The sequence below is a fragment of the Pseudorca crassidens genome, chromosome 3 (genome assembly GCF_039906515.1).
Source record: "Pseudorca crassidens isolate mPseCra1 chromosome 3, mPseCra1.hap1, whole genome shotgun sequence".
NCBI classification, from domain to species: Eukaryota; Metazoa; Chordata; class Mammalia; order Artiodactyla; family Delphinidae; genus Pseudorca; species Pseudorca crassidens.
Window position 1 is genome coordinate 159,051,903 of NC_090298.1, and position 24,659 is coordinate 159,076,561.

The 24,659-nt window shown below is 48.0% G+C and overlaps 1 protein-coding gene across 4 annotated transcripts; it reads right to left on the reverse strand.

Moving 5' to 3' along the window:
* Window positions 1-2,798: 2,798 nt before the first annotated feature.
* LOC137222197 (cytochrome P450 4F2-like) lies at window positions 2,799-17,408 on the reverse strand. Of its 4 annotated transcripts, none has more exons than XM_067733059.1 (13): window positions 17,318-17,402; window positions 16,710-16,939; window positions 14,697-14,841; window positions 11,889-11,942; window positions 11,668-11,795; window positions 8,817-8,938; window positions 7,759-8,029; window positions 6,650-6,716; window positions 6,338-6,467; window positions 3,862-3,995; window positions 3,700-3,764; window positions 3,462-3,544; window positions 2,799-3,055 (listed from the first exon to the last, which is right to left on the reverse strand). In XM_067733059.1, the coding sequence occupies exons 2-13, from the start codon at window positions 16,905-16,907 to the stop codon at window positions 2,878-2,880; spliced, it is 1,575 nt and encodes a 524-aa protein (XP_067589160.1). In that variant the 5' UTR covers window positions 16,908-16,939; window positions 17,318-17,402; the 3' UTR covers window positions 2,799-2,877. The 4 variants fall into 4 exon arrangements, with proteins under 4 accessions (XP_067589160.1, XP_067589161.1, XP_067589162.1 ...); XM_067733060.1 differs by having other exon boundaries at window positions 16,710-16,908; window positions 17,318-17,372; XM_067733061.1 differs by lacking the exon at window positions 14,697-14,841 and having other exon boundaries at window positions 17,318-17,408.
* Window positions 17,409-24,659: the final 7,251 nt, after the last annotated feature.

A 24,659-nucleotide genomic window follows, 5' to 3' on the forward strand; every position in this document is an offset into this window, starting at 1 on the left:
GGGAAAACAAAGGACATATGGAGGACAAGTATTTTCACTGAGCATCTTATTTTGTACATGAGTGAATGAATCCCCCGTCAAAAACACTACATTTAAAAAGTTAGGCACCACTCATCCAAGAGTGTCTTCTAGTAATCCTGCAGTGGTTGTCCAGGTGATCTGATGCACCTGGGGCTGAGACACCTTGAAAATTGCTTCCTTGGAAGCTAAGGCATGAATTCTGAAGTCAAGCTGACCAAACTTACCCCCACTCTACCACTCATCAACTGAGTGACCTTGAGCAAGTGAGTTAATCTCTCCAATCTATAAGATTGGTGTGAGGATGAAATCAGTGTTTACCTGGGGGAGCTGAAGTGTCATAACCTTCTCCCCTCAGTGACCTACTTCTGTTAATAGGACCAAAATCAGTGTCTGTGGAGTCATCAAGCCTTATGTGTTGTATGAAAAGTGTTTAATGACACCCACACCTTACATGAATGCATGTGTATCTATTGCTATAAAAATGAAATTTCTACATCAAAAGTTATGTGATTAAGAGTAACTCAATATGTAATTGGTTGTGATATCTCAAGCTTATTAAGGTGCATAAAGAGAATTCTTGCAAAGTGAGACAAACTAAATGATTTCCTGACATAATGCTATTTACAAAAATAAAGAGTGGCTTGAATACTTAACGCAAAGGTTTTAAAGACCCCCAAGATGATTTTATGCTGTTGAAGGACGTCCACAATACATTATTATATGAAAACCCCAGATTAACAAGAAAAATGTAAGATAAAATAACATGTTTTATGTTGAGATAAAACTCACATAACATAAAATTCATTCATTCCTAAAATTCATAACATTAAAGTGTCGATTCCATGCATCTAGTACATTCACAACGGTGTGCAACCACCACCTCTCCTCTATCTAGTTCCAAAATATTTTCATCACCTGCAAAGCAGACCTGTACCCATTAGCAGTCATTATTTCCTCCTCCACCCTCCAGCTCCTGAATCTATCTCTGCACATTTCATATAAATGGAATCATATAATATATGACATTTTGTGTCCGACTCCTTTCACTTACCATAATGTTTTTAAAGTTCATTCATGTTGTAGCATGCATGAGTGCTTCACTCCTTTTTTATGACCCAATAATATTTCTTGTTATGGATATACCTCATTTTATTTATTCATTCATCTGTTAACAGATATTTGAACTGTTTCCCAAATATCCAACTTTTGGCAATTGTGGATGGTGCCACTATGAAGGGCCATGTACAACTTTTTCTTTAAACCCTGCTTTCAATTCTTTTGGGTGCATACCTAGGCACAGGATGGCAGGGTCATATGGTAATTCTAGGTTTAATTTATTGAGGAAACACCAGGCTGTTTCCCACAGTGGCTGCACCATTTTCCATCCCCACCAGCAGTGTATGAGGGTTCCAATTACCCCACATCCTCACCAACCCTTGTTATTTTCCATTGTTTTATATTCTTGCCGTCCTAGTGGGTGTGAAGTGATATCACACTGTGTCATTGATTTGCATTTCCCTAATGACGAATGATGTTGAGTATCTTTCTATGTGCTTGTTAGTCAGTATAATAGTAATTTTAAAAAGGAGATTATATGTAAATGTGATACATTTAGATGTAAATTCAAAATTTTACTTGTATAAGAGTTACATATAAAATTAAAATTTGGCAGTATATGTGAGAGAATATGAACAGTGATTGCTTTGACATGCTTAGATTACGGATATGATTTTTATTTCTTACTTTTTATTATTTGTATTTTCTTCTATGGCAAGGTATCATTTGGGGGAAAAGAAAAACATTTTGAATAAGAACTCTGAAGGCAAAGGAAAACATATGTGATTTTCAGCTTAGAATATAGTAAATATTTCCTCATTTCATGTTACAGTGTTTCTTTCTAATTTTGCAACCAGTAAGTCTTCTGGCCCCTGAAAGGCTCTGAGACTAGGACTCTATCCCAGGACCTCCTACAGCCTGATTGGGGCAAGTCCTGAGGCAGCTGCTGTCCCAGGTGCTGAAGGAAGTGGCCCCCCCACTCCTGCCCCCTCCACCTCCTCTCACTATTGTGGACCCTCTTGACCTCCACTTCCTAGATGAAAATAAAGTCCTGGGTCATGCCTCTCCGAGGGAAAAAATTTTTTTTCGGTTCCTAGCTTCGGACCAGCTTCACATCAAAGCCCACTGTAACTATGTAACAGATGTAACTATGGAGATTTTGAATTTACTGAATCTTCTAATGACAGTTACCTTCAACGGCAGGTTTCCGCACGTCCCAAAACTTAAATATAACTTTTATAACTTTAAAACATTTTAAATTTGAGAAAGTGATGCAAAAAGAAGGGAAGAAATGAACCCTTATTGAGTACTGATGCTTACCAGATACTGAGTCAGTCATTTTGCTAATGCTTGCTTATAAATCTCCACAACCCGCAATAAGGAGGCTACTATTATGTAATAAAGGCACTGAGGCTTAGAGAGAGACATGATTTTCCCCAAGCCAAGCAGCTAGTAAATAAATGGCAGACTGGGATGGTGACCACTATAGGAGGGAGTGGTGGATCCAGCGTCATCTGAACCTGACGGCATCTAGCTCTCTGCTCCACCTTCCCTAAAGAGTATCCTTGACCTTGTGATCCAAGATGGAGCTCAAGCTACCACATCAATATCCACCCCCTCCCCACCCCCTTCCCCCGCCTCCCCAGGTTCATAGCCTCTCAGACCCACCTGGATCCCCCCAGGCCCCAAGCCCCCCTCTCAATGAGACTGGGGCAGACATGGCAGCACAGTTTTATTCCTAGGAATCTGCAAAGTGAGGTGTCTAGGGTCAGGGTGGATCGCAGGCCAGACGGTGGCGGGTCACTGCTGACTTGCACTCAGCGGCTCCACACGCAACCAAAGTCCGCCCTCCGCGCGCATGATCAGCTCCGGCTTCCTGCGTGGCTCCTCCTTGTCCGGCAGCACACGGAAGCGCAGCAGCGTGAGCGCCAGGACCACCTTCATCTCTGTCATGGCGAATGACTGCCCAATGCAGTTCCTGTGGGCGAGAGCGGGAGCTCTGACTGCGCCTGGAACCCTCATCCGGGCCCCACCGCACCGGGTATCTGGCCCACAACCCCCATCCCCACCAACAGGGATGGAGAAGGAGGCTAACCGTGCCTGGAACCCCCACGTGGGTTTACATATCCCCAGAGCTTAGCTCACACTCCAAGTCCTGAACTCCGATCAGCAGACAGGGGAACAGGGCTCTCAACACACCTCGGACCCCTCCTCGGGCCCACCACCATTCCCCAGACCCTTACCCATAACGTCCAATGGAGCGGAGGGAAACTCTGAACATCTTAAATTTTCCCTCTTCCTGGCCCCCAAAATCAAGGCTGGAATTTCAGTCCCAGACCCCTGCGCCCACCACTCCATTCCCACCTCAGATGCCCCGTCCTCACCTGGGCCCCGCGGAGAAGGGAATAAAAGCCAGAGGTGACCTCCCCTTGATGTTTTCTGGGTCAAAGCGGAAAGGGTCATAGACCTGGGGGCAACGCAAGACAGGGCTACTTGGCAGATGTTTCTATAATGGGGGGGAGGTGATGTCTGATTTACTAAGCCAGAACCCTGTGCCCTCCTCTAGGGCCCCCGAGGGGAGTGGGCTAGGATGAGGGAGGTGGGGGGTAGGGGAGGCAGCACCTCAGGGTCTGGCCACACCGATGGGTTGTGATGGGTCCCGAAAATACTGATGAGGCAGATAACACCTGTGGGAGAGGAGGGACCAGTCAGAACTAGGTCCATGCCACCTGACTGGGCCCCTCTTTCTGACCAGGAACCTCCTCCCCTAGTCATCGTGGGCACCTTTGGGGATGACCCGTCCATCTGGGAGCACAGTGTCCTGGGTACAGCGGCGGGAGATGACTGTGACTGGAGGGTGCAACCGCAGACTCTCCTTGATGCACATGGTCAGGAAGGGCAACTGGGCCAGATCGTCCCTAAGGAATCCCCATGACAATTATCCAGGGAGCAAAAACAGAGACATCGCCTCCCCCAACCCCAGCCCTCCTGCTGTCCCATGAGATCCTCTCTCCCTATAACAAAATTGCAGATGGATCAAATATCTCCAAGCACATTAAGTTGTATACATTAGATAGGTACAGTTTTTTCTTTGTCCATCATACCTGAATAAAATGGTTCTTAGAAAGAAAAGCAATATCACAGAAGAACCAGACAAAATTTAGTGAGATATTTTTAGAAGTTTTTCTAAGCAAAACATCGAAAACCAACCATAAAAACGTTTACAAATTCTTATAAAAATAAAATATTCTTTACGGCAAGATAGCAAAATCAAAAGGCAAATGAGTAAGAAACAAAAGATCGGATTCACTGTTGACTCTTATTTATTACAGCATTAGAGATACTAGCTAATGCAGTTAGACAAAGGAAAAAGGAGAGCAATGCCATTTGAAATGTGGGGTAAATACGTCATTTTCGGCAGATAATGATTTTATACTTAGAAAACGAGAGAATTCACTGGAAAGCTTTTATAAGCATCGAAGATAAGATTCAGTAAGGGGACTGAATTCTTTTTCTTTAGTCCCCTTCATTTTGTGTGGTGTTTTAAATTCTTAATAGTTGATACAGTTAACTAGTTCAAAATTGGAAAACTACAAAACACCACCCCCATGGCCCAAGAGCCCTCATTTCCCCTCCTCACAGTTTGCCTAGTGATTATTTTATATGTATCCTTCCAGAGGTACTTTTTTGCATTAAAAAAATATATATATAGTAGCATACTATGTACTATACACACTGCTCTGTATCTTTTTCATGTAACAGCATAACAATCTCTTCTTGTACATCTCTTGGGCCCAGTGTCCAAAACAGGGCCTTTCCTCCTCTGGAGCTATAAAATAATTTCCCATGGTTTCCTCTAGAGCCTTTAAGACTCCTTTAGTTTTTATTTTAAATATTTGATTCATGTAGATGTTATTTTCTTATGACATAAGAGCAGGTTGAATTCACTTTTTTCCAGGTAGCTCTCCAGTTGTTCCAAGTTTTTATTAAATGATCTTTATTTTTCCTATTGATATGGGACTCCATATTTAGCATTTACTACGTTCACTGCACAAGAAATTTATATCCATAAATTATTAGTTTTTGTATTAGAAAGAATAGATGATGAAAGAAATGATGATGATGATATAAAATATCTGGATTAAAATTAACAAGAAATGTGAATGTATTCCAAATGAACTTATAAATATTTCTCAATACAGACAGACTAGATGATTCACCATAGCAACCAGAGTATCTAAGGGTTAATTTAGCAAAAGCTGCATAAGATCTCTATACTAAAATTTTAAACTCTATTAAAAACCTAAAGATTATTTGAATATACAAAAATGGGTATTCATTCCACACTCTGGGGTAGTGTGTGTTAATATTATGATGTAATCTGTTTTCCACAAGCCAATCATATGTTCATTTAAACCTCCTCCCTCACTCATTTCTCTCTCTCTGTCTCTCTTTCTCTGTCTCTTTCTCCCCTTCCCCACATCACTTCATTTTTGCCCGGCTGTCTCTTTGACCTAACTGCATCTCAAATGCATCCAGATATCTACTGATCATCTTTCAGGGTCTCAGCTGAGGCACTTTTTTCCACCCTCGACTTTGCCTCTCTTACTCTAAATGCCAGCACTGCCCATGTACACTGGGAGTGTCCTGACCTGGGGCTATTCCTCACCAGGCTGGGAGCTCCTGGAAGGCAAAGACTGGGTCTGGGTCCTTCCTGAGTCTCCAGGACACAGAATGGGGCTGGAAAGAGTTGGAAATGGCATAGAATTGGGGATAGAAGGCAGTTTGGCAGTGTTTCCTAAATGGGAACTGGATGGATGAAGATGCATTTGTTCCTGGACAGGAGTTGAATGACTTTAGTCCTCAGGTATTCCCTGTGAATCCTGGACTAAATAATATGAAGAATTAGGGGACAGGAGATCAGAAAACACTCAGGGATGAAGATGTTTGAAAACATGTGATTCAGAGAGAAAAGTAAGGGAGTGGAGAGGAAGTTCACTTACTGAATATGTGCTAAGTGGCATCATCAGCCCTCACACATTGTCACTAATTCTCTCAGAAATCCAGGTCGTTCTGTCCCAAGAGCCTGCAAACTTTCCCCTGTTATACATACTGGGTACTAGACCCTGCCTCCAGGATCTTATCCTACTCGCACTAAGCAATAATGACAGAATCAACAAAAAGATTTCCCATCTTCCCCAGCCAGGGTGCAAGGCCAATGTGAGGGGCTCAGAAAAAGACCAGGAGGACTTGCACTCACCATTCAATCTCCTTAGGCTCACGGTCCCTCAGGAGTTCTTGCACCTCCTGCCGGCAGCGCTCCTGGTATTCTGGGTGCTTTGCAAGGTTGTACAGGACCCAGGAGAGGCCGCTGGCTGTGGTATCATGGCCTGAGGGGCATCAGAAAAGCTTGGGTCTCTGAGCTACTTCAGCACCAGAAGGCGGACAGCACCCTCACAGTAAGGCCCATGGGGAGGATGGGGCGTGATGGGGTGATCTAGGGTCCACTCGCCAAGTTCCTTGGTGGGGGAGAGACCCCTTCCCGTCTGTAGTCTCACACTGGGACCCTCACCCTCAAACATGAAGGTGTCAGCTTCAGCTCGGATATCTTCGTCTGATAATCCCTTCCCATCTTCATCCTGGAGAGAAAGCAAGATCTCCAGAATCACTGAGGGCCCCTGAGCCTAAACTGAGACAATCTCAACCTCCATTATCCATCCAGAAACCCAAGCCCACCCTGAACTCCTAGACCTCGTTTGCTTGCTATCACACGAGGGCCCACCCCACAGGCCTCCTCTTGACCTCTTTGCCTCCTGTATTGTCCCTGGTGAAAGGAATCAATGATCTATAAATATTTTCATGTCTCTACATGATGCAACCTGGGTTACAGGATGATTGAGTGGCAACTTGACTTGGAAGCTATAGCTTGAGCATGGCCCCAAAGCCATTTGCTCATATGTTAGCATAGTAAATCCAGGGATTCCTTATCTCTCCTGGGAATAAGGAACGGGTTATAAACCTGTAGAATCTATAGACTTTGCCTTCTCTCCCACGAGGATTTGTTCAAGTTCAAGAACAATCTCTTCTCTTCCCTTCTCTTCCCTTCTCTTCCCTTCTCTTCTCTTCTCTCCTCTGCCCTCCCCTCCCCTCCCCTCCTGTTCCCTTTCCTTCTCTCTCTCTCTCCCCCTCTCCTTCCCCCTGGTAAGGAAGAAGGGGCAGATGTCCTGCATAAATTCTAAAGTTCAAAACCTGGAGGTACTTATCCTGCAATGCAAGCATGGCTGCATGTATAGGTAAAACATTTTGGAGCCCTCAGAGAAATTTAGGAATGGGGAACCATAGCTACAATTCTACTCTGGCTACTGTTACTGCTATAAGCCATAAATGGGCTGCTCTGATCCAGAGTTTTGTATATATACATACATGTATATATACAGTCTGCCTCTGTGGTAGACTAACTTATTAGCTTGTAAGTAGAGTAAAATCTCAGGACTTCACAGTTTCAGACTCAGCCATCCCCTGCAGGGGGATTCCACACACTCATCTCTAAAACTTATCCCTGACCCATCCCTCCCTCAAGCACCTCACATGGCTCCCCAGTACCCTCTGCATCCCGTCCAAGCTCTTTGATCAAATCGAGGTCCATTCTCATACTTCTGCTCAGATACCAGAGGAGCCTACCTTGGTCAGCAGGAGCACATCAATGAAGTCCAAGGTCTTGGACTTAGCCTTGGCCTTGAGGAAGTCATCAATACCCTGACTGGGGAGGGTACGCCGCCGCTCCTGGATGACAACATCTGTGAAGTTGTGCACCAGGCGGCAGGCCCTGCGGAAGCACCGCCCGTCGGGGGTGAGGTAGTACAGGAGGTCTACGTTCAGGAAGATCTGCTGGTGCCGCTTTGCCACTAGGGCACTGAGCTCCAAGATGGCAGCGATATATTCACTGGGCTTCCTGCAGGATGAGAGCATGAAGGAAGCCAACAACATAAAACACCTGAAACCCAGAAGCCGAGAGCTACCTCCCTTCAGGAAACTGAGTCTCCAAGAACAGATGGCCCACAGACACAGTGTGGGGTGGAGCCAGGACATGAGACTCCCCAGACTCTTCTCTTCTACATCCCATCTCTGTGAGCTGCCTCCATGCCCCAGGCACCCAGAGCACAGCTTAGATATCATGCTTCTCCCCTCTGTCTCTCAGCCAGTACCTGCCCCTTCTCCTTCCCCAAACTGTCCACACGGCTCAGAACTTATCCTCTGCTAGCTGGTCAATGGAACAGCCCTTCCCTATTCTCCTTACATCCAATATCAACAACATTCAGTGTCTACATGACAGTTGGTCTTCTATTGAGTCAGATTTCCAAGCTCAAATTTAACCAAGAACTTCATCTGCTCAAACACATTCCCTGGCTTCCAGGAAACTTCAGGTAAAGTTCATATCCTCTATGTCTGACTTCAGAATGTCCTTAAGATATAACCCTGCCCACTCCTCCAAACTTATTTCCATGGTGTCTCCTCACTGTTGCACACACTTTGCTCATCCTACCCTCCTGGCCTTTATCAAACAGTTCTACCTACCTGAAAGGTTAGCTCCTTTGCTTTCCCTTTCCCTGTCCTTCAATGTCCAGCTCTGACCCACCTCCTCCAGGAAGGCCCTTCTGATTTCCCTGGTCAGTCCTCCCTCCCCCATCTACTCCCTTGGGTCTATGGCTCATATTCCCGGGCCCTGGGCTGAGACTCACTCCTGGCAATTGCTGTCGAAACTGAAGACGCATTTCTGCAGACTGTCCAGGGTCATGAGGCTGATGTGTTCAAACATGTCCAGATGGGTGTGGCCCTCTGTGACCAGGTGCTGCCACTTGGCCTGGACAAAGAAGGGGACAGAGCTGTGGCTGGGAACTGACTCCCCTGACCCCTCCCTAACCCCTAAACACCAAGATGCACTCCCCCAGATTCTGACTCCTGGGCCCAGGCACACAACCCCAGGGAGGACCAGACCTGGGTAGGTGTGAAAGCTGTTACTATTAGGGCATGAAGTTACCATGGCTGAGAGTCAGGAGATCTGGGTTTTTAAATCCTGGCTCTGCCCGCTATACTCTTTGTACCCTTGGTCAACTTATTGCGTAAAGTAAGTGCTCAACAAATGTTAGCTTCCATCATCTTCATTGTTATAAGTTGATTAGGAAAATGTCCCCTATGTTGAGAGAGGTAGTCCTCCATGGGTCCTGAGTACCCCTGCACATTTTTGCTGGGTATGCCAAAAAATTGCAAGACTCTGATGTTCTTTACCTGGGCTATTTCTCAGAGTTGTGTTTGTAGCAAACAACCTTGAGGAGTTAGGTCATGTTGAAACCTTGTAACCCAGATTGAACCCATGGTCTTTTAACTGAAATCACACGCTTGGTCTCAGGACTTAATGAAGCTCAGGTTCTTGATGTCTCATTGCAGAAAGAATTCAGTGAGAGACAAAGTGATCGGTAAGAAGAGGATTTATTTAGGGAGAAACACATTCCACAGAGTGTGGGCCATCTCAGAAGGCAAGAGACCTTGGGAGAAGCACACTCCACAGACAAAGTGTGAGCCATCTCAGAAGGTGAGAGCGGCCCCAGGGTATTGGGTTGTCAGTTTTTATAGGGGTGGGTCATTTCATAGGCTAATGAGTGGGAGGAGTATTCCAGCTATTTGGGGGAAGGGGTGGGGATTTCCAGAAATTGGGCTACTGTTCACTTTTTGACCTTTATGGTCAGGCTTCGAACTGTCATGGCACTTGTGGGCGTGTCATTTAGCGAGCTGATGTGTTACAATGAGCGTATATTGAGGCTCAAGGTCTAGTGGAAGTAGACTCGTCCGCCATCTTGGATCTATTTGGTTCTAATCCGTTTATGTCATGTCCTCTGGCTATGTCATTCATTTAAAGGTTGTGCCCTGCCCCCTTCCCTCCTGTTTCCATGTCTCCCCCTGGACAAATACCAGGCTTGCTTTTCATTGCTATAAAAGTCATAGTCTCTAAACCTAGGGCTCCTTCCCTTGTAATACAACATACTATACGAGCAGGCATCTATTGAAGCCCACCTGTGTCATCCTCAGGGTATTTGGTGACTTGGAAGAAGAATGCAAACCAACAAGAAGCACAGGCTGCTTTCTGTGCCAAAAGTAATACATTGTCCTTTGTCTCTGACCCAGGAGTCTCAGGACTTCTGGCAGACGCCACAAAAGAGTAACAAGCTCCCTTGTCAGCTTGCAGGTATGGAAAAATCTGAGGTGCTTCACAAAATCCTACGTCCACTACTCCATTCCCATGTATATATCCAAACCTTTTGCAATGTATTTTTTCAGTAACTTCTATTAGGAGGTGCAGCCTACTTCACCATTCTTCGATTCTGAGCTGGCCTTAGACTTGTTTTGGCCAATAGACTATGGTGAAAATAATGAGGTGATCATCCCAAACCTAGACCCCACGGGCACTGCAGCTTCCTCTCAGTCTTTTCAAACCCTGCCTCTGCCATTTGAACCAGGCTGAGATGTCTTCTGAAGGGAGAGGATCACATGAAAGGAAGTCTAGTTGCCCTAGCTGAGGTCATCCTAGGTCAGCTTGCAGCCAACCAAGCTCCAAACATGTGAGAGGACTGACCCCAGATCAGCAATGCTTCGTATCTGTATGGTCAGGCCGCCCAAGATAGTTGTCCTCTTGTTCTCTGTACATCCCTTGCTTGACCAGTCCTTGTTTCACCTACACCCTATTCACGTGGCTGACCTTCCCTCTTAATCATAGAGCCTAATCAGTAACTGCCTAAATACTCGCTCCCAGCCCCAGATAGTCATTGTTCTAATATTTAGATCAAAGCATCTCCACCATGATAGCTCATCAAAGGGGTAGTGAGGGGTATGCTCCTCTGCTGGTTTCCTTGGTAACTTATGAGCCAACCTGTTGTCAATTCCCCTACAACTGGTAACCTCTCACCCATCCACCCCCATAGGAAGACTGCTGCCATGTCCTTCCCGCTGTGGGCCACACATGGTGGGGTGTCACCCCAGGACCTTGCTTCAGACGTGTAAGATGCCCCCGTCCATTAAACCACTGATGTCTCTGTTACTGACTCCAGCTCTTCCTCCAGTCTTGAGGCTGCAGGCCTGTGGGGTGCAGCCCAACACTATCTGACCCACAGCTGATTATAGATACGTGAGTGACCCCATCCACATTCAGAGGAACCAGCCACCTGACTCACAGACTTGCTGTCCATACTAAACCCTTATTGTTTTGAAGTGATTTGTGACTCAGGAATAACTACTACATGATATTCATCGTTATCATCAAACGTGCCTCAAGATTCCATGGTTTCTGTGAAGGTAAAATAGAAACTATGACCTTCTCAGCACCTACCACGTGCCAGGGACATGGCTCCGTTATGCTATCTCTACCACCCTGCAAAGCAGGGATCACATTATACTCATTTTATAGCCAAGGAAATGGAGGCTCAGAAGGAAAGAACAATGGCCCAAGCCACGCAGAAGAGCCAGAATTACAGACAAGATGTGTCTGAGTCCCCGTTGTCCCCAAGACTCCAGCTGGGACCCTGAGTTCAAGATACTCACATGCATGATGTCTGCACTCTTGGTGAAAATCTTCATATAGGGCTTCAGGATGTTGAAGTGGAAGGCGGGTGTCAGCATGCGACGGTGGCTGCTCCATTTGTCACCGGCACTCAGCAGGAGCCCGTCCCCTAGCCGAGGCAGCCACGGGGAGTGGGCAAGGACGGCACCTTCCCCCGGGCCCCCAAGGGTGTCCCCAACCCCCTTCACTCACAGTTACTCACCCAGCCAGGGCTTCAGAAAGTCGTAGAAGTGCACGTCCTTGGGTGCGACGGTGGCTGACATGAATGAGGACCGTCAGGGGCCAGGAAGAAGGGGAGGGGAGGGATTTTGGTGGGGAGTGGAGGCTCCCAGCCAGGAACCTGCGTTCCTCCTCCAAGCCCAGCATAGCAGGAATGGGGCCAAGAGCACAGGAAACTGGGAGGAGGGGGGAAGGGAGGGTGGAACAGACCAGGCTGCAGCACAGAATACGGTCAAGACAGAGCCCATAGACACAACTCTTTATGCTTAGACACACCCCAACATGACACAACATACCCCAACATGACTTGACATGGCCCCTTATAAACACCAAAGCATAGCCCAGCACTTTACAAGACGCCTTTACAGGGACCTAGGACGTTACATCTGCCCCAGCACTCTGACCTCTCCTGAGACATCTGACAGGGCCCCAACATGCACGACACAACCTGACATGACAAAACGTGCTCTGCCATGGACCCGAAGACAATCTGACATGACCTCAGTGTGCCCCAGACAGGACCTAATACACTTATATCACAGACCTGAAACAGGCAAGACCAAGACGTACTCTAAGACCTGCATCAGACACGACTCACATAAGGTCTCAGGCATTTCTCAGAGTGACCCTGAGTCCCAGACCTCAGACAAACTCCAAATGTGGCCCAGACATGACCAGCAGGAGAACCAGACAATCTCTAATGGCATCTCACATAAGAATCAAAGACTCCAAGGTGCCTCAGATGTCCTTGGCCACAGCTGAGCCGCAGACATGACTGAGACCATCTCCATTTGAGCTCAGGTATAAACATACACAAGGTGTCACCAGGTATAACATACCCCAGCTGTAACCAGAATCCAGGTAGAAACATACGTGAGCAGACGTGGCTATACAGCAGACATTGCACAGACATGACCTCAGGTCAGGCAGGTGGGAGTCCGGGTGAGAGGGAGGCAGTGGCATCTCTGCCACAGCCCCTTCTGTCTGCACCTTGGTCACCTGCCCACCTGGAGGCAGCACAGAGACCATGGCAGTGGGCAAGCTGTGGCCAGGGAGGTGTCTACCTGGAGCAAAGAGCACAGGCTTGGTGCAGGTGGGGTGGAAGATGTGGGTGACCACATGCCAGGGTCCAACACACCAACGGCACATATCCCATAGGTGCTGGCCTGGCCCTGTGTGTACAGGAGACCTTCCTCCGAGCTCTGAATCTGGACAGGCACAAAAATGACCCAATTCACACTCTTCCAGGCTGCCAGAGGGAAGGACTTGCAAGGAAGGGATCCAGACCTGAACCTATGAATCACCTCCAGCAGCCGCTCGTCTGTCCTCAGCCTCCTCCTGGGCTCCCTCCCCACACTCTCCATACATGACAATTGGGGTCCCTCAGGTGCAAGGATAGAAAGGGTTTTTCCCTGTTTGGATCCCAAATACCATGTTCACCTGACTTCTCTTCCATCCTCATATTCCAGGTACGGAAACTGAGGCTCTGAATGATGAAGTCACTTGCCAACAGTCTCCCAGACACTAAGCCTGAGACTCCAGCCCAGGTCTGTCTGAATCCGGGGCCTGAGTTCTTAACCATCCAGCTGCTCTGAGCCCCAAAACAATAGCTCAGAGGACCCTATGCTTCTCAGGGCACTCAGCGTCTCAGGGACACAGAGATTGGTCCCATGACCCAGGCAAGGGAAATTAAAGGGAATCCTGTATCTTTCCCTGGAAATGTTGTGAATGAGGTCACTTTTCCATGGGGGTTGAGTTTCTGGCATTCATCTTTACCATGATGAGAGTGAAGCCATCACAGATAAACACAGAACTGAAAGACGAAGACAGATTTCTGCTGACATCGTTTAAGACCTGGATCCAGCTGGGCCTGAAGACACCCTCCTTGGACTTTACTATCAATTGATTCGCTTTCTTTCCTTAGAACATTCAGGGTTGCATTTCCACCACAAACAGCTGAAAGAGACTTCAGCAGCCAGAGAGAGCCAGGGATCTTCCCAGAGTCACTGAGCATCCTGGTGTTTCAACCAAGGTCTCTGTCAGTTGCTGCCTGTTCATTCCTCTGCTTGCCAGGTCTGTCTGGGGATGGGAGGAACAGGGGACAAGAGAAGGGAGACAGGGTGCGGTGGAGTCTCCTCAGGGAGATTCCTGGGGACTGGAGAAGGAGGGCACTGAACTAGAAGTGGTCGAGCTGCAGGATAGAGTCAAAGAAACTGACCCACCAGAGAGGTGGATGTCATGGAAATAGCAGCGCAGATCTTCCACCAGCCACGAGTCTTCATTGCTCTGGGCCTGGGGATGGGTGGGACTGAGGGCAGGCCTGGCAGGGGGCCTGGGATGCTATGGATTTCCACTGCACCACTTTACCCTCTGCTTTAAAAAATGTCTGCTCATCGATCCAGACACAGTTCCAGCAACTCCTCCTCCAGGAAGCCTTCCGGGATGCCCCAGCAGAAAACCTTGCTTCTCCTCTGGGTTGCCACAGCCCATCTCCCTCTGGCCAATTCCTGACCACACCAGGTCAGGGATCTCTCTGTCCAGACCTGTGTCCTCAAGATTGGGGATGTCCTTCACCCAGAACACCAGGGTGGGGGTGCAGACGGCAGTGACAGGAGGAAGGAGGCAATGAGATGGGGGCTGGTGAATATTTGAAGGAAAGAGGAAGATGGCTGAGAGAGAAGAGGGGAGAAAGGGCCGGCGTCCTTTAGGGGCCACATTGAAGCTTGGCAGGGAGGAGCTGGAAGCCCTCAGGTGTGTCATAGCACCACCACCACAAGCTCTGCATGGGTACCTGAGGCATTGGCGACATTCCGGATCAAGTCAGGATGGCAGAAAATGACCAGGGGGGTGATAGGGCCCATCCAGATCATGTATCCCTGGGGGTAGTTGGCCACCAGCTGAGTTAAGCCCCTCAAGCCCTGCTCCGTGGGGGGGTACTGCAAGGAAGGGAAGGGCCATCAATTCCCAGAAGGAACCGCTGCAGTGGACAGTGTGTGGGATTCTGCACAGATGGAGGGAATCTCTGCTTCCTCCTGTTCCTTCTCTCTGAGGGCAGGAGGGTCCTGGGGGCCTCTTCATGTCCCCAGAGTGTATCCCAGGGCACAGGGAGAAGACATGCTCTCTGCCCACAGGGAGGGTGACCTTGGCTTGAGAAGACAAATTTTTCTTGTCCTGGGAGTGGTCCCAGCCCCAGGGGCGACCACAGGAGGACATCCCCAGTGGTGAGGTTTGTGGGTAGCAGGGTGGCCTCAGGACTTGTGGACTGGGTTTTAGTCCCACATCCTTTCATATTCTGGCTGGTCCACATGGCCTCTGGTTCCTTGCATGGTAAAGGGTCTGCAGACCTGGGACCTTCCAGCCCTGGCCAACCCCAGGGACGGTCGTGAATTCTGCCCATCAATCAATATAGCAATTCTGCCCTCTGAACCCCCTCTGCTGGCCATACTCTACGGAGAGTGCATCCTGTGCGTCTATTTCTCTGCAAGCTATGGACATGCCTTTCAATTGTGCCATTTACAAATGAAGAAACTGAGGCCATATGCCCCCAAAGGGGAAGAAGTGTGGGTTGCCTCCTGGTGAAGCATCCTCTCCCCAGGATGCCCCACTCAAACCTGACAAATACCCCCAGGTGCTCTAGTCAAGTAAACATAAGTCATTTGCACGTTTGTGACTTGCTCCTGTCTCCCCAAGGACCTTGAGGTGAGGATTCAAAGCACTAGATGAGATTGGTCCAGAGAGGGAGAGTGACTCAGCCAAGGTCACACAGCAAGAGGGGCTGAAGAAAGGAAAAGTGACCAAGACCGGCCCCTTACAGACACGCCCTTGGAGGGGAAGGCAGAACTGCAACAACTTTGTAACATTCCTGCTGCTTCCAGGATGTCCTGAAACCATTCCAACACCTAGAATCTCAGCACTGTGAATCTCACCTTCACGGTGAACTTCGGAATGCCCCCGTTCTGAACTTTGCCTTAATGAACAGTGATTGCAGCAAGTCCCGCCCCAAGTTGTAGTTCTCCTCCCAGGCAGGAAAGGAAAGCTGTCTGGGAGATAGGAGGAGGACACCCATCCCTTTGACCTTGACTGAGGGGGGTGATGGCAAGTTCCTCACCTTGGTCATCAAACATTTATTTTGCATGCCTACTGTATGCCAGTCCTGGACTGGGCACTGTAGTGTCTGCTCCCCAGAACTATCATCAAATTGGAAAGATGGTTAACAAGTAATTGGACAATTAACTGTTTAATTAATGATGAGTGGGGCCAAGTCAAAGGTCAAAGTCTGGGGCACAAGGTAGGCAGGCATGGAGGATGCGGAAGTGTAAGAAGGCTTCTGAAAGAGGAAGTGAGTGGCCAACTTTATCCAGATTGGTCAAGGCGCCCATTGGGACATCTTGGCGGGAGCAGGGGGAAGGGAGTAAGATTAGAAGGAGGGGTCCTGGAGAGGGGAGGGGGTGGGTAGCTGTGCACCTGTAGGTGGGAATGGGGAGGTGATAGCTATTTCCTGTGGGGAAGATGTAGCCCAGAAAAAGACACAAGGAAGTGGGCCACATGCAGAGCAGACCCTGGACAGCGCACCTCATGTGTGGAAGACAGGCAGGAAATGGACCCCAAAGCAGGCTAGGGATAGAAGGACAGGACGTGGGGAAGGTCTCGATGGCAGAGCAGAGGAATGAAGGAGTGAGGAAAAAGGGGGCTTCTCATCCTCCCTGGCTTCTCTGCTGTCCTAGAGCCCCTGAGCCCCGTTCCTGACCTTGCAGGAAGTCCACCCACACTGATGCTCCGGACTCATCCTGCTGTCCACACTCACCAGGCCCAGGTGACCCAAGAACCAGTTGCGTTTTGGGGGCTGCGGGAAACATTGAAGGCGGCGAGAGTTGTTGTAGGAGGTGTAGGTCCAGGCCAGGACGCGGGCCAGTAGCCAGGAGGCCCCGACCAGCAGCAGGAGTAGCCATGGGGAGGCTGTCACCGGCCCGAGTCCCAGCCAGGACAGGCTCAGCTGCAGCATCCTGTAGGGCAGACGCGGTGGAGGGTGAGCTCCTGAGGATGAAGGAACGGGGGCCGATGATGGTGAGCTGTGAGGCAGAGACACATAGAGGGACAGGAACGAGGGAGTGAGGGGCAGGGATGGTGAGTGCTGGGGGCAGGGCAAGAAGGGCTCAGAGAAGGCAGACAAGGTCTGGGAGAGGGGAGGGAGACCCAGTGAAATCAAGGGGAAGACAGAGAGACAGAGACAGACACAGAGACAGAGAGAGAGACAGACAGACAGACAGACACACACACACACACACACAGAAAGTGTGTGTGTTAGTTACCCACTGGTATCCACTCATCTCCCAGGCCAGCTCATTCCCTTGAGCAGTGGCCTTCCCCACCCCGGGGCCAGGACCCCCAGCCCTTAGACCCCCAGCCTGGCACCTTCTGTCAGGAGTGCCTTGTCCCACGCAACTTCCTCTCCCCTCCTCTGGGGAAGGCTTTGGCTGGCCCCTGACCTAGAGGAAGCTTCCAGGGGCCGGGCTAAGCCAGCCAATCCCTGCAGCCTGCTTACCTCCTCCCCACCTGGCAGCTGCCCAAATAGAAGGTGGAGGGAAGGGGTTACAGTGTTGTTGAGAGAAGCCTGTGAACCAGCTCAGGATCACACGGTGTGGACACTGGATCCTCAGGACTCAGCACCTCCTACATTGGCAAGTTGGGGTGTGGGCAAAGGTGACTCTGGACCCCAAGTTCACAGCCAGCCCTGCCCTTCCAAGGCCAGGGTGCAGCAGGTAAAAGCATGAACATTCAGGTGCCAGGTGAGCAGGGCAAACATCTCCGGGGCTCCTCTCCATGCGTGGGCCAGGAGAGTGTCTGCACCATTTCTTGTCATAGAATCAGGAAGCTCAGAGACGTGAAGCCTCTGGCCTCTGGGGCACGCAGCCTGGCAGGAGTTCAAGTCCTGCCTCCAGGCAGCCCAAGGCCTGAGTGGAGACATGATTGCTGGGACCAAGAACAGAGAACCCAGCCTGGCCGGGGGTTACCTGCGTCAGATTCAGGGGATAAAGTGTCCTCAGCTAGAAGAGGGCACCTGGAGGCACGAGGGGTAAGGCTGCAAGGGGCTGAGAGAGAACAGGATCCAGACAGGGGAGGGCGGAGCTGGGAGATCCTGAGTGGGCATCCTCACTGTGACTGTGGGCTGTGCCGACCTTCTCTGGGCTGTCTTCCTATCTGGGAAATGGGTTGCTAGATGAGAGCCTGAGAGGGGGATCAAGGAGGGTTCTGCAGGAAGATGGTAGGGATCAACAGCTCCTAGAAAGATGGAATGAGGGAAAAGTGCTGGCAAGTTTACTTGTGTTACTCTGTGCAGTATGCCACGCAAAGTATCCCTATTCTGTGAAGAGAACTATATGCAAAGAGTGCCTACTCTGGGCTGAGTAGAAAGCACCTCAGAAAGCACCCCTCAGTGTGTCAGCTACTCCACATAAACTGTGCCTACTATTTGTCAGGTGCTCTACATAAAGCGTACCTACTGTGTGCCAGGTACTCTATGTAAAGTACACCGACTGTGTGCTGCGTGCTCTATGCAAATATGCTTACTGTGTGTCAGGTGCTTACATAATGTGTACCTACTATACATCCCAGGATTCGACGTGAGGTCTCTACAACAAGCATGCAGGCTGCCTGCTGGCTGGCATTTCCTCTTCCCTTCCTGGGCTGTTGGAAAGGATCAAGTTCTGGATCAGCAGAACTGAGTTCAAATCCAAGCTCTGCTACCTGATGGTTATGTGACGGGCTAGTCACTTGCCCTCTCTAAGCCTCATGTCCTCTTCTGTAAATGGAGAGATGGATTTCTATCTCTCAGGTAGTTCACTCCTCAACAACAAACTGTTCTTGAACACCTACTCTGTATCAGGCAGAGTGCTTGGACCCAGGACATTGGAGGAACAAGACAGACAAGGTCTCTGGATTGAGGTGCTCATGTGTGATGGGGGAAGCCATCAGGAAATAAGACAGGGTCAGATAGTGGCAGTAATGAAGGAAATTAACAGCCTGAGACAGAATAGAAAGTGACCAAGGAGACTGTTTTGGACAGGGCAATCAGGGAAGGCCTCCCTGAGAAGGTGGCCTTGTGACTGAGTCCAAGCTTGTACTGCTCCACGCAAAAAAGTTTAATGAATTGAGAGATGAACTCTTGGGGTAAGGAAGGGTGACCTTATTTGTAAAGTCAGCAGACCAAGAAGTTGGTGGACTAGGGTCCCAAAGAACCATCTTACCTGAGTTAGAATTCAGGCTTCTTTTATACTAAAAGTGGGGTGAAGGTCTGTGTGACTGGTTGCTGGAATTCTTTGTTCTTGCAGCTCTCCAGGAGGTCCAGTCACATTGCTCCTGTAATCCTCCAACAAGACAAATGTTATTCTTTGTGCCACAACTTTTTATCTCTATATGAATGAAAAGCCTTATACCTTTAAAAGTCAGACCTGGGAAGCAGAGCCTTGAGAAAGGGCTATCACGTATAGCTCAGCCTACAGACAACATTCTTTTATGAAGGTGCAGGGCCAGCATGACCAAGCACAGGCAACAGAGCATAGAGGTTATATAGAGATAATGGAGTAGATCCAATATGGAGTTAGGTTTGTTCTTCTCTGTTACAACCTTTGAGCAGAAACCCGAATGATGTGGAGAATTGGGTAGCGAGTGAATAAAGCTCACCCCACCTCCCTCCCCTTAAGCCTGGCTAGCACTGGAAAGACCCAGCACAGAGTGGAGCAAATAAATGGACTTTAAAAATGTGTGATTCTTGCTTCCTTCCTCAAAGGCGATGAATTAAACAGAGCAAGTGGGGCAGTTTCCCTCCTTGTCTATCCATGGGGGAAGGCAGGAAATACCCGTGCTGGAGACCACATTGATGGTGAAGTCTGGCCAGACCTCAGGCAGGAAGCAGTTGCTGTATTTCACTTACCATATTAAAGATCAGGAAATCTCACCAGCCCCTGAAGACACATTGAGCCAGGCCAGATCTGTAAGCTGGGGCTGCCAACGTTTTGGCAGAGGTACCAGGAAAACTGATGAGCTGGTTTTGGAAAAAATAAGGCACTAGGAAAACTTCAGGAAAGTCTGGAAGACCTGTGATAGTTGCCCTAAATGGGACCTATTGGGTGATGCCAGTTCTGAAAAGTAGCCTGACCACCCCCTCCACTGAGAAGTGAGGGGATTGTGGTGGGGCTCAAAAGAGAACATCCCTGTGGAGGGCAAAGGAGGGTTCTCATCCAAAAACCAATGGAGGGAGCCCCCAAGAACATCACTCCAAAGGAGAGAAAAAGCCTGAAAGGGTAGAGACAGAATTTTGCTCCCCATTCGGGGGTCTGCTTAGTCAGTGAGCAAAGGGACTGGCCAGGTGCACAGGAGGTTCATGAATCCCCATCTGTGGGGACATTGTGGAGCTCACACTGACCCAGGCTGAGAAAAGGGGCTACAACAATGTGACCGAATCCAAACTTGTACTGCTTGCCACACGATAAGACAATAAATCGAGAGACGAGGTGCTGGGACAAGGAAAAGACTTTATTCTGAAACCCAGCAGACCAAGGAGATGGTGGACTAGTGTCCCAAAGAACCATCATACTGGAGTTAGAATTCAGGCTTCTTTTATACTGAAAGGGAGGGGGGTGTGGCTGGTTGTTGCAGACTTCTTGGTGCTAGCCAGATCCCCGGAATGGATGGTATAATCCTTTGTTCTAGCAGCTGTCCCTGTAGGTCTGGTCACAATGTTTCTGCAAACCTCCAACAAGGCCAATGTTATTTTATGTCCTGCAACTCTTTATCTCTGTATGAATGAAAAGTGTTACAGACATAAAAGTCAACCCTGGGAGGCAGAGCCTTGAGAAAGGGGTATCGTGGATATTTCAGGCTACAGGCAACATTCGTTTACAAAGGTGCAGAGCCAGCATGACTAAGCACAGGCAACAGAGCACAAAGGTTAGAATAGATCCACTGTGGAGTCAGGTTTGTTCTTCCCTGTTCCAATAGGAGTCTGGCCACCTACCTGCAGCCCAAGTCAGAGAAGGAGATGATGTTTGGTCAGTGGAAGGCACCTGCAGGCTATCAGAGGGGATTAGAGGACAGACATCCATCCTCTGCCAAAGGCCACTGCTGCTTCCACCTTCAGCTAATTCTCTGGGTTCCAGGAACAGCTACTACCTGGCCCGGGGGTGGTGTCAGCTCTCAGCTGATGCTAGGCCCCAGGGGGCTACACTAGCCTTGATGGTTTCCCTTGGCTCAGGTGTCCGTGATTTTAGATAAGGGGGATGTGCAATCCAACATACATCATGGTAGATGGTTACTGCTAGTCGTCATGAGGAACAGATTTCTCAGTTAATAATTTTAGTACTTTTCAAAGCACGGGAAGATGCAAGAATTCTGGCTCATAAAATTTTTCCTAAATATATCTATCTAAAACCCTGTTTTCCCAATGTACAGAGTACCTCACCCTGGTGTCTGTCCTGAATTAGCAACTACAATGGCTAATGCCTTAATCTTTGTAGAACTAGATGGCAAGCAACATGTCTTGTTTACAAAGCCTGTATATTGTAAATGGCCCCTACTTAAAGCCACTCTCATGTAGCCCATCTGAGGCCTCTGCCAGGACCCGACTCTTACATTCTGCAGAGGGATGGGACACCTCAGCAATCCAGTTATGTGAGTGTCAATGTTTCTGTAGGCACAGAAAAAGTTGAAAACTTTTTCTGGAATGGGAGGGCAGAGTAAGAGGAAGAATGGTTCTGTCAAATGTTTACATGGAACCAATTGTTTCCTTTTCTTAGATGAAGCCTTCAAAGCATTTTTCATTATAATTGCTAATCTATGTGATTACAAATTATATTTTCCAAAGGAAAAATGCTTAGTGTCATACATAGTACCATGCCTGATGGGCAGCAGGACTCAATACGTACGAATTGTGAGAAGCCAGAGGGCATCATGGTTAAGAACAAGGACTCCAGGTGCCAGGGTTCAAATCAGGACCAGATGAGTGAATTTGGGCATGTCTCTTTACCTTTCTGTACCTCAGTTTTCTTGCCTGAAAATTGAGGGTAACGACAAGGTGGTTGTGAAAATCAAGTGAATTGAAACGAGTAAAGTGGTAACGACACTCCATGGCTCAGAGTCAGCACCAACACGAATAACTGCCATTACTTTATGACAGTATGAGGACATGGGCACCAGCCATGAGCATTAGGCTGCACTAGTACACACATCAGCAATCTTGCAGGCTATGAACATCCCCTATTCATTCCCTCTGACCTTAGCAGGGAAGAGGCTCCCTAGAAAGGAGCAAGCACTGGCTTGGGATCAGAGGGCTCCTTGTCGACGTTAGGCTTTGCCACTCTCCAGCTGTGTGACCTTGGGCAAGTAAATTGCCCTCTCTGAGACTCACATTCCTCCTCAGTAAAAAGGGAATAATAACAAACCCTTGGGGATTGGAGGAGTGAACCTATGTGTGTCTTAGTTTGCATCCTCTGGAAGTAGATCCTCATGCAAAGATTCAAGTGCAAATCCTTTATTTGGAGGTGACCCTGAGGCAAGAATTCAACTGCAAGTTGTTTCCTTGGGAAATAATCCCAGGAAATGCCAGTAGGGCACTGTGGAAGTGAGACTGGGAAGGGAAGGCAGCAGGAAAAGGGTACTTTAGCCAGAAAGCTCACACTGTGGCACCTGGGGCTCAGTCCCTCTCGGGGACAGCAGAGAACATACACCCACAAGTCCTTAGTCAGGGCTGCTTCCAAAGGCATTATTTCTCCAGAATGTCCTGCCTGCACTGCACGGTTGAGGTCTGGGGACAGGGGCAGGAGCCTTCCACAGCAGTTGTTTTCAGGAACACAGCCTGGTGCAGACCGTCACAGTGGTTCAGTGACTTCAAGACACTTACATTTACACCCTTAAACACATACGCACACAGATACACATACACACAATTGCATACACAATCACATATACACACCCACAGTGTGCACACAGCCACACACAAGCACAGTTACACGCACCCACGTGTGCTTGCAGTCACATACACACTCTTACATACACATGCACACACACGTGTGCACACGCACACACAATGCATGTATCTGCACACACAGTTACATGCATACACTGACACACACACATGTGTGCACACAGTCACACATACACTTACACAAAATCACACACACAGTCACATAGCCACACATACACATTGAACCAATGGAGACCGAATGTCTTAGAGCTTGTTGTCTCTGAATCTTCAAGCAGAAGGAGAGATACGGACACCCCACAGCAGCCAGCAACTAGAACAGGCCTGGATGTGTCTTGAGAATTAAGCAAGGGACCCGTAGGGTCCACGTCACCCCTCCTCCCTCTCTCTCATTCATGTACCAGAAAAAGTGAAATATTCAGGTATAAATCTAACAAAATGTGTGCATGGTTTCTAGGATGAACAAGACACTGATGAAAGAAATCCAAGAATACCCAAATTAATGGAGAGATATACAATGTTCATGGAGTAGAAGACTCAATATTGTTAAGATGTTGTGTCCTCAAATTGATCTACAAATTCAAAGAAATCACAGTCCCTGGAGGAGTTTTTGTAGAAATAAGCTGATTAAAAAATCTACATGAAAATGCAAAGGACTTACGGTAGCCAAAATTGTTCTGAAAAGGAAAAATATAGTGGAAGGATTTACAAGACCCCTTTCAACACATAGTATAAAATAACAGTAATCATGATGGTGCGATACTGATCAAAGACTAGACACATAAATAAGTGGAACAGAATAGAGAGTCCAGAAATTAAAAAACAAAAAAAACATGCAGGGCAAATTAATGTACAAAGGACAGTCTTTTCAATAAGTGGTACTGGAAAAATTGGACATCCACATGTTAAAAAAAAATGTCAACCCATACCTCACACCTTATACAGAATATAACTTAATGTGAATCATAACTAAATGATGTAAAAATTTAAAACTTTTAGAAGAAAAAATGGAAGAGAATCTTTGTGGTCTTAGGTTAAACAGAGAGTTCTTATATATAACACCAATAGCATAATCATAAAACAAAAAAATGGATAAACTGCACTTTATAAACATTTTAAAATTTTGCTCTGTGAAAGAAATTTAAGATAAAGACCAACGACACACTAGGAAAAAAGACTTGCAAATCGCATATCTGACAAAGGATTTGTATGTAAAATGCGACAGTGGAAGGTAACGATCCAAGGAAAATTAATGGGCAAAAGATTTGAACAGGTGCTTTACCACAGAAGATATATGGATGGCCAACAGGCACATACAAAAATGTTCAACATCATTAGTCATTAGGATATGCAAACTAAAATCACAGGGACATATCATTGTACACCTATAAGAATGGCTGGGGAAAAACTGACACATCCAGGTGCCAGTGAGTATGGGCAGCAACCAGAACTCTCACACATTAATGATTGGAATTTTTTTGTGTGTGTGGTACGCGGGCCTCTCACTGTTGTGGCCTCTCCCGCTGTGGAGCACAGGCTCTGGACGCGCAGGCTCAGCGGCCATGGCTCACGGGCCCAGCTGCTCGGCGGCACGTGGGATCTTCCCGGACCGGGGCACGAACCCATGTCTCCTGCATCGGCAGGCGGACTCTCAATCACTGCGCCACCAGGGAAGCCCAATGATTGGAATTTTAAATGAAATAGACACCTATGGAAAACAGTATGGCGGTTCCTCAAAAAATTAAAAATAAAACTACCATAGGATCCAGCATAATTGAT

What these genes read in the sequence shown, in the direction of transcription:
- LOC137222197 (XM_067733059.1), bottom strand. Translation starts at nt 16,907, where the DNA reads ATGCTGCAGCTGAGCCTGTCCTGGCTGGGACTCGGGCCGGTGACAGCC. An exon ending in CTTTCTGAAGCCCTGGCTGG is followed by an intron (nt 11,796 to 11,888) that starts GTGAGTAACTGT and finishes TGCCTCGGCTAG; the next exon opens with GGGACGGGCTCCTGCTGAGT. An exon ending in CGGTGTGGCCAGACCCTGAG is followed by an intron (nt 3,545 to 3,699) that starts GTGCTGCCTCCC and finishes CGTTGCCCCCAG; the next exon opens with GTCTATGACCCTTTCCGCTT.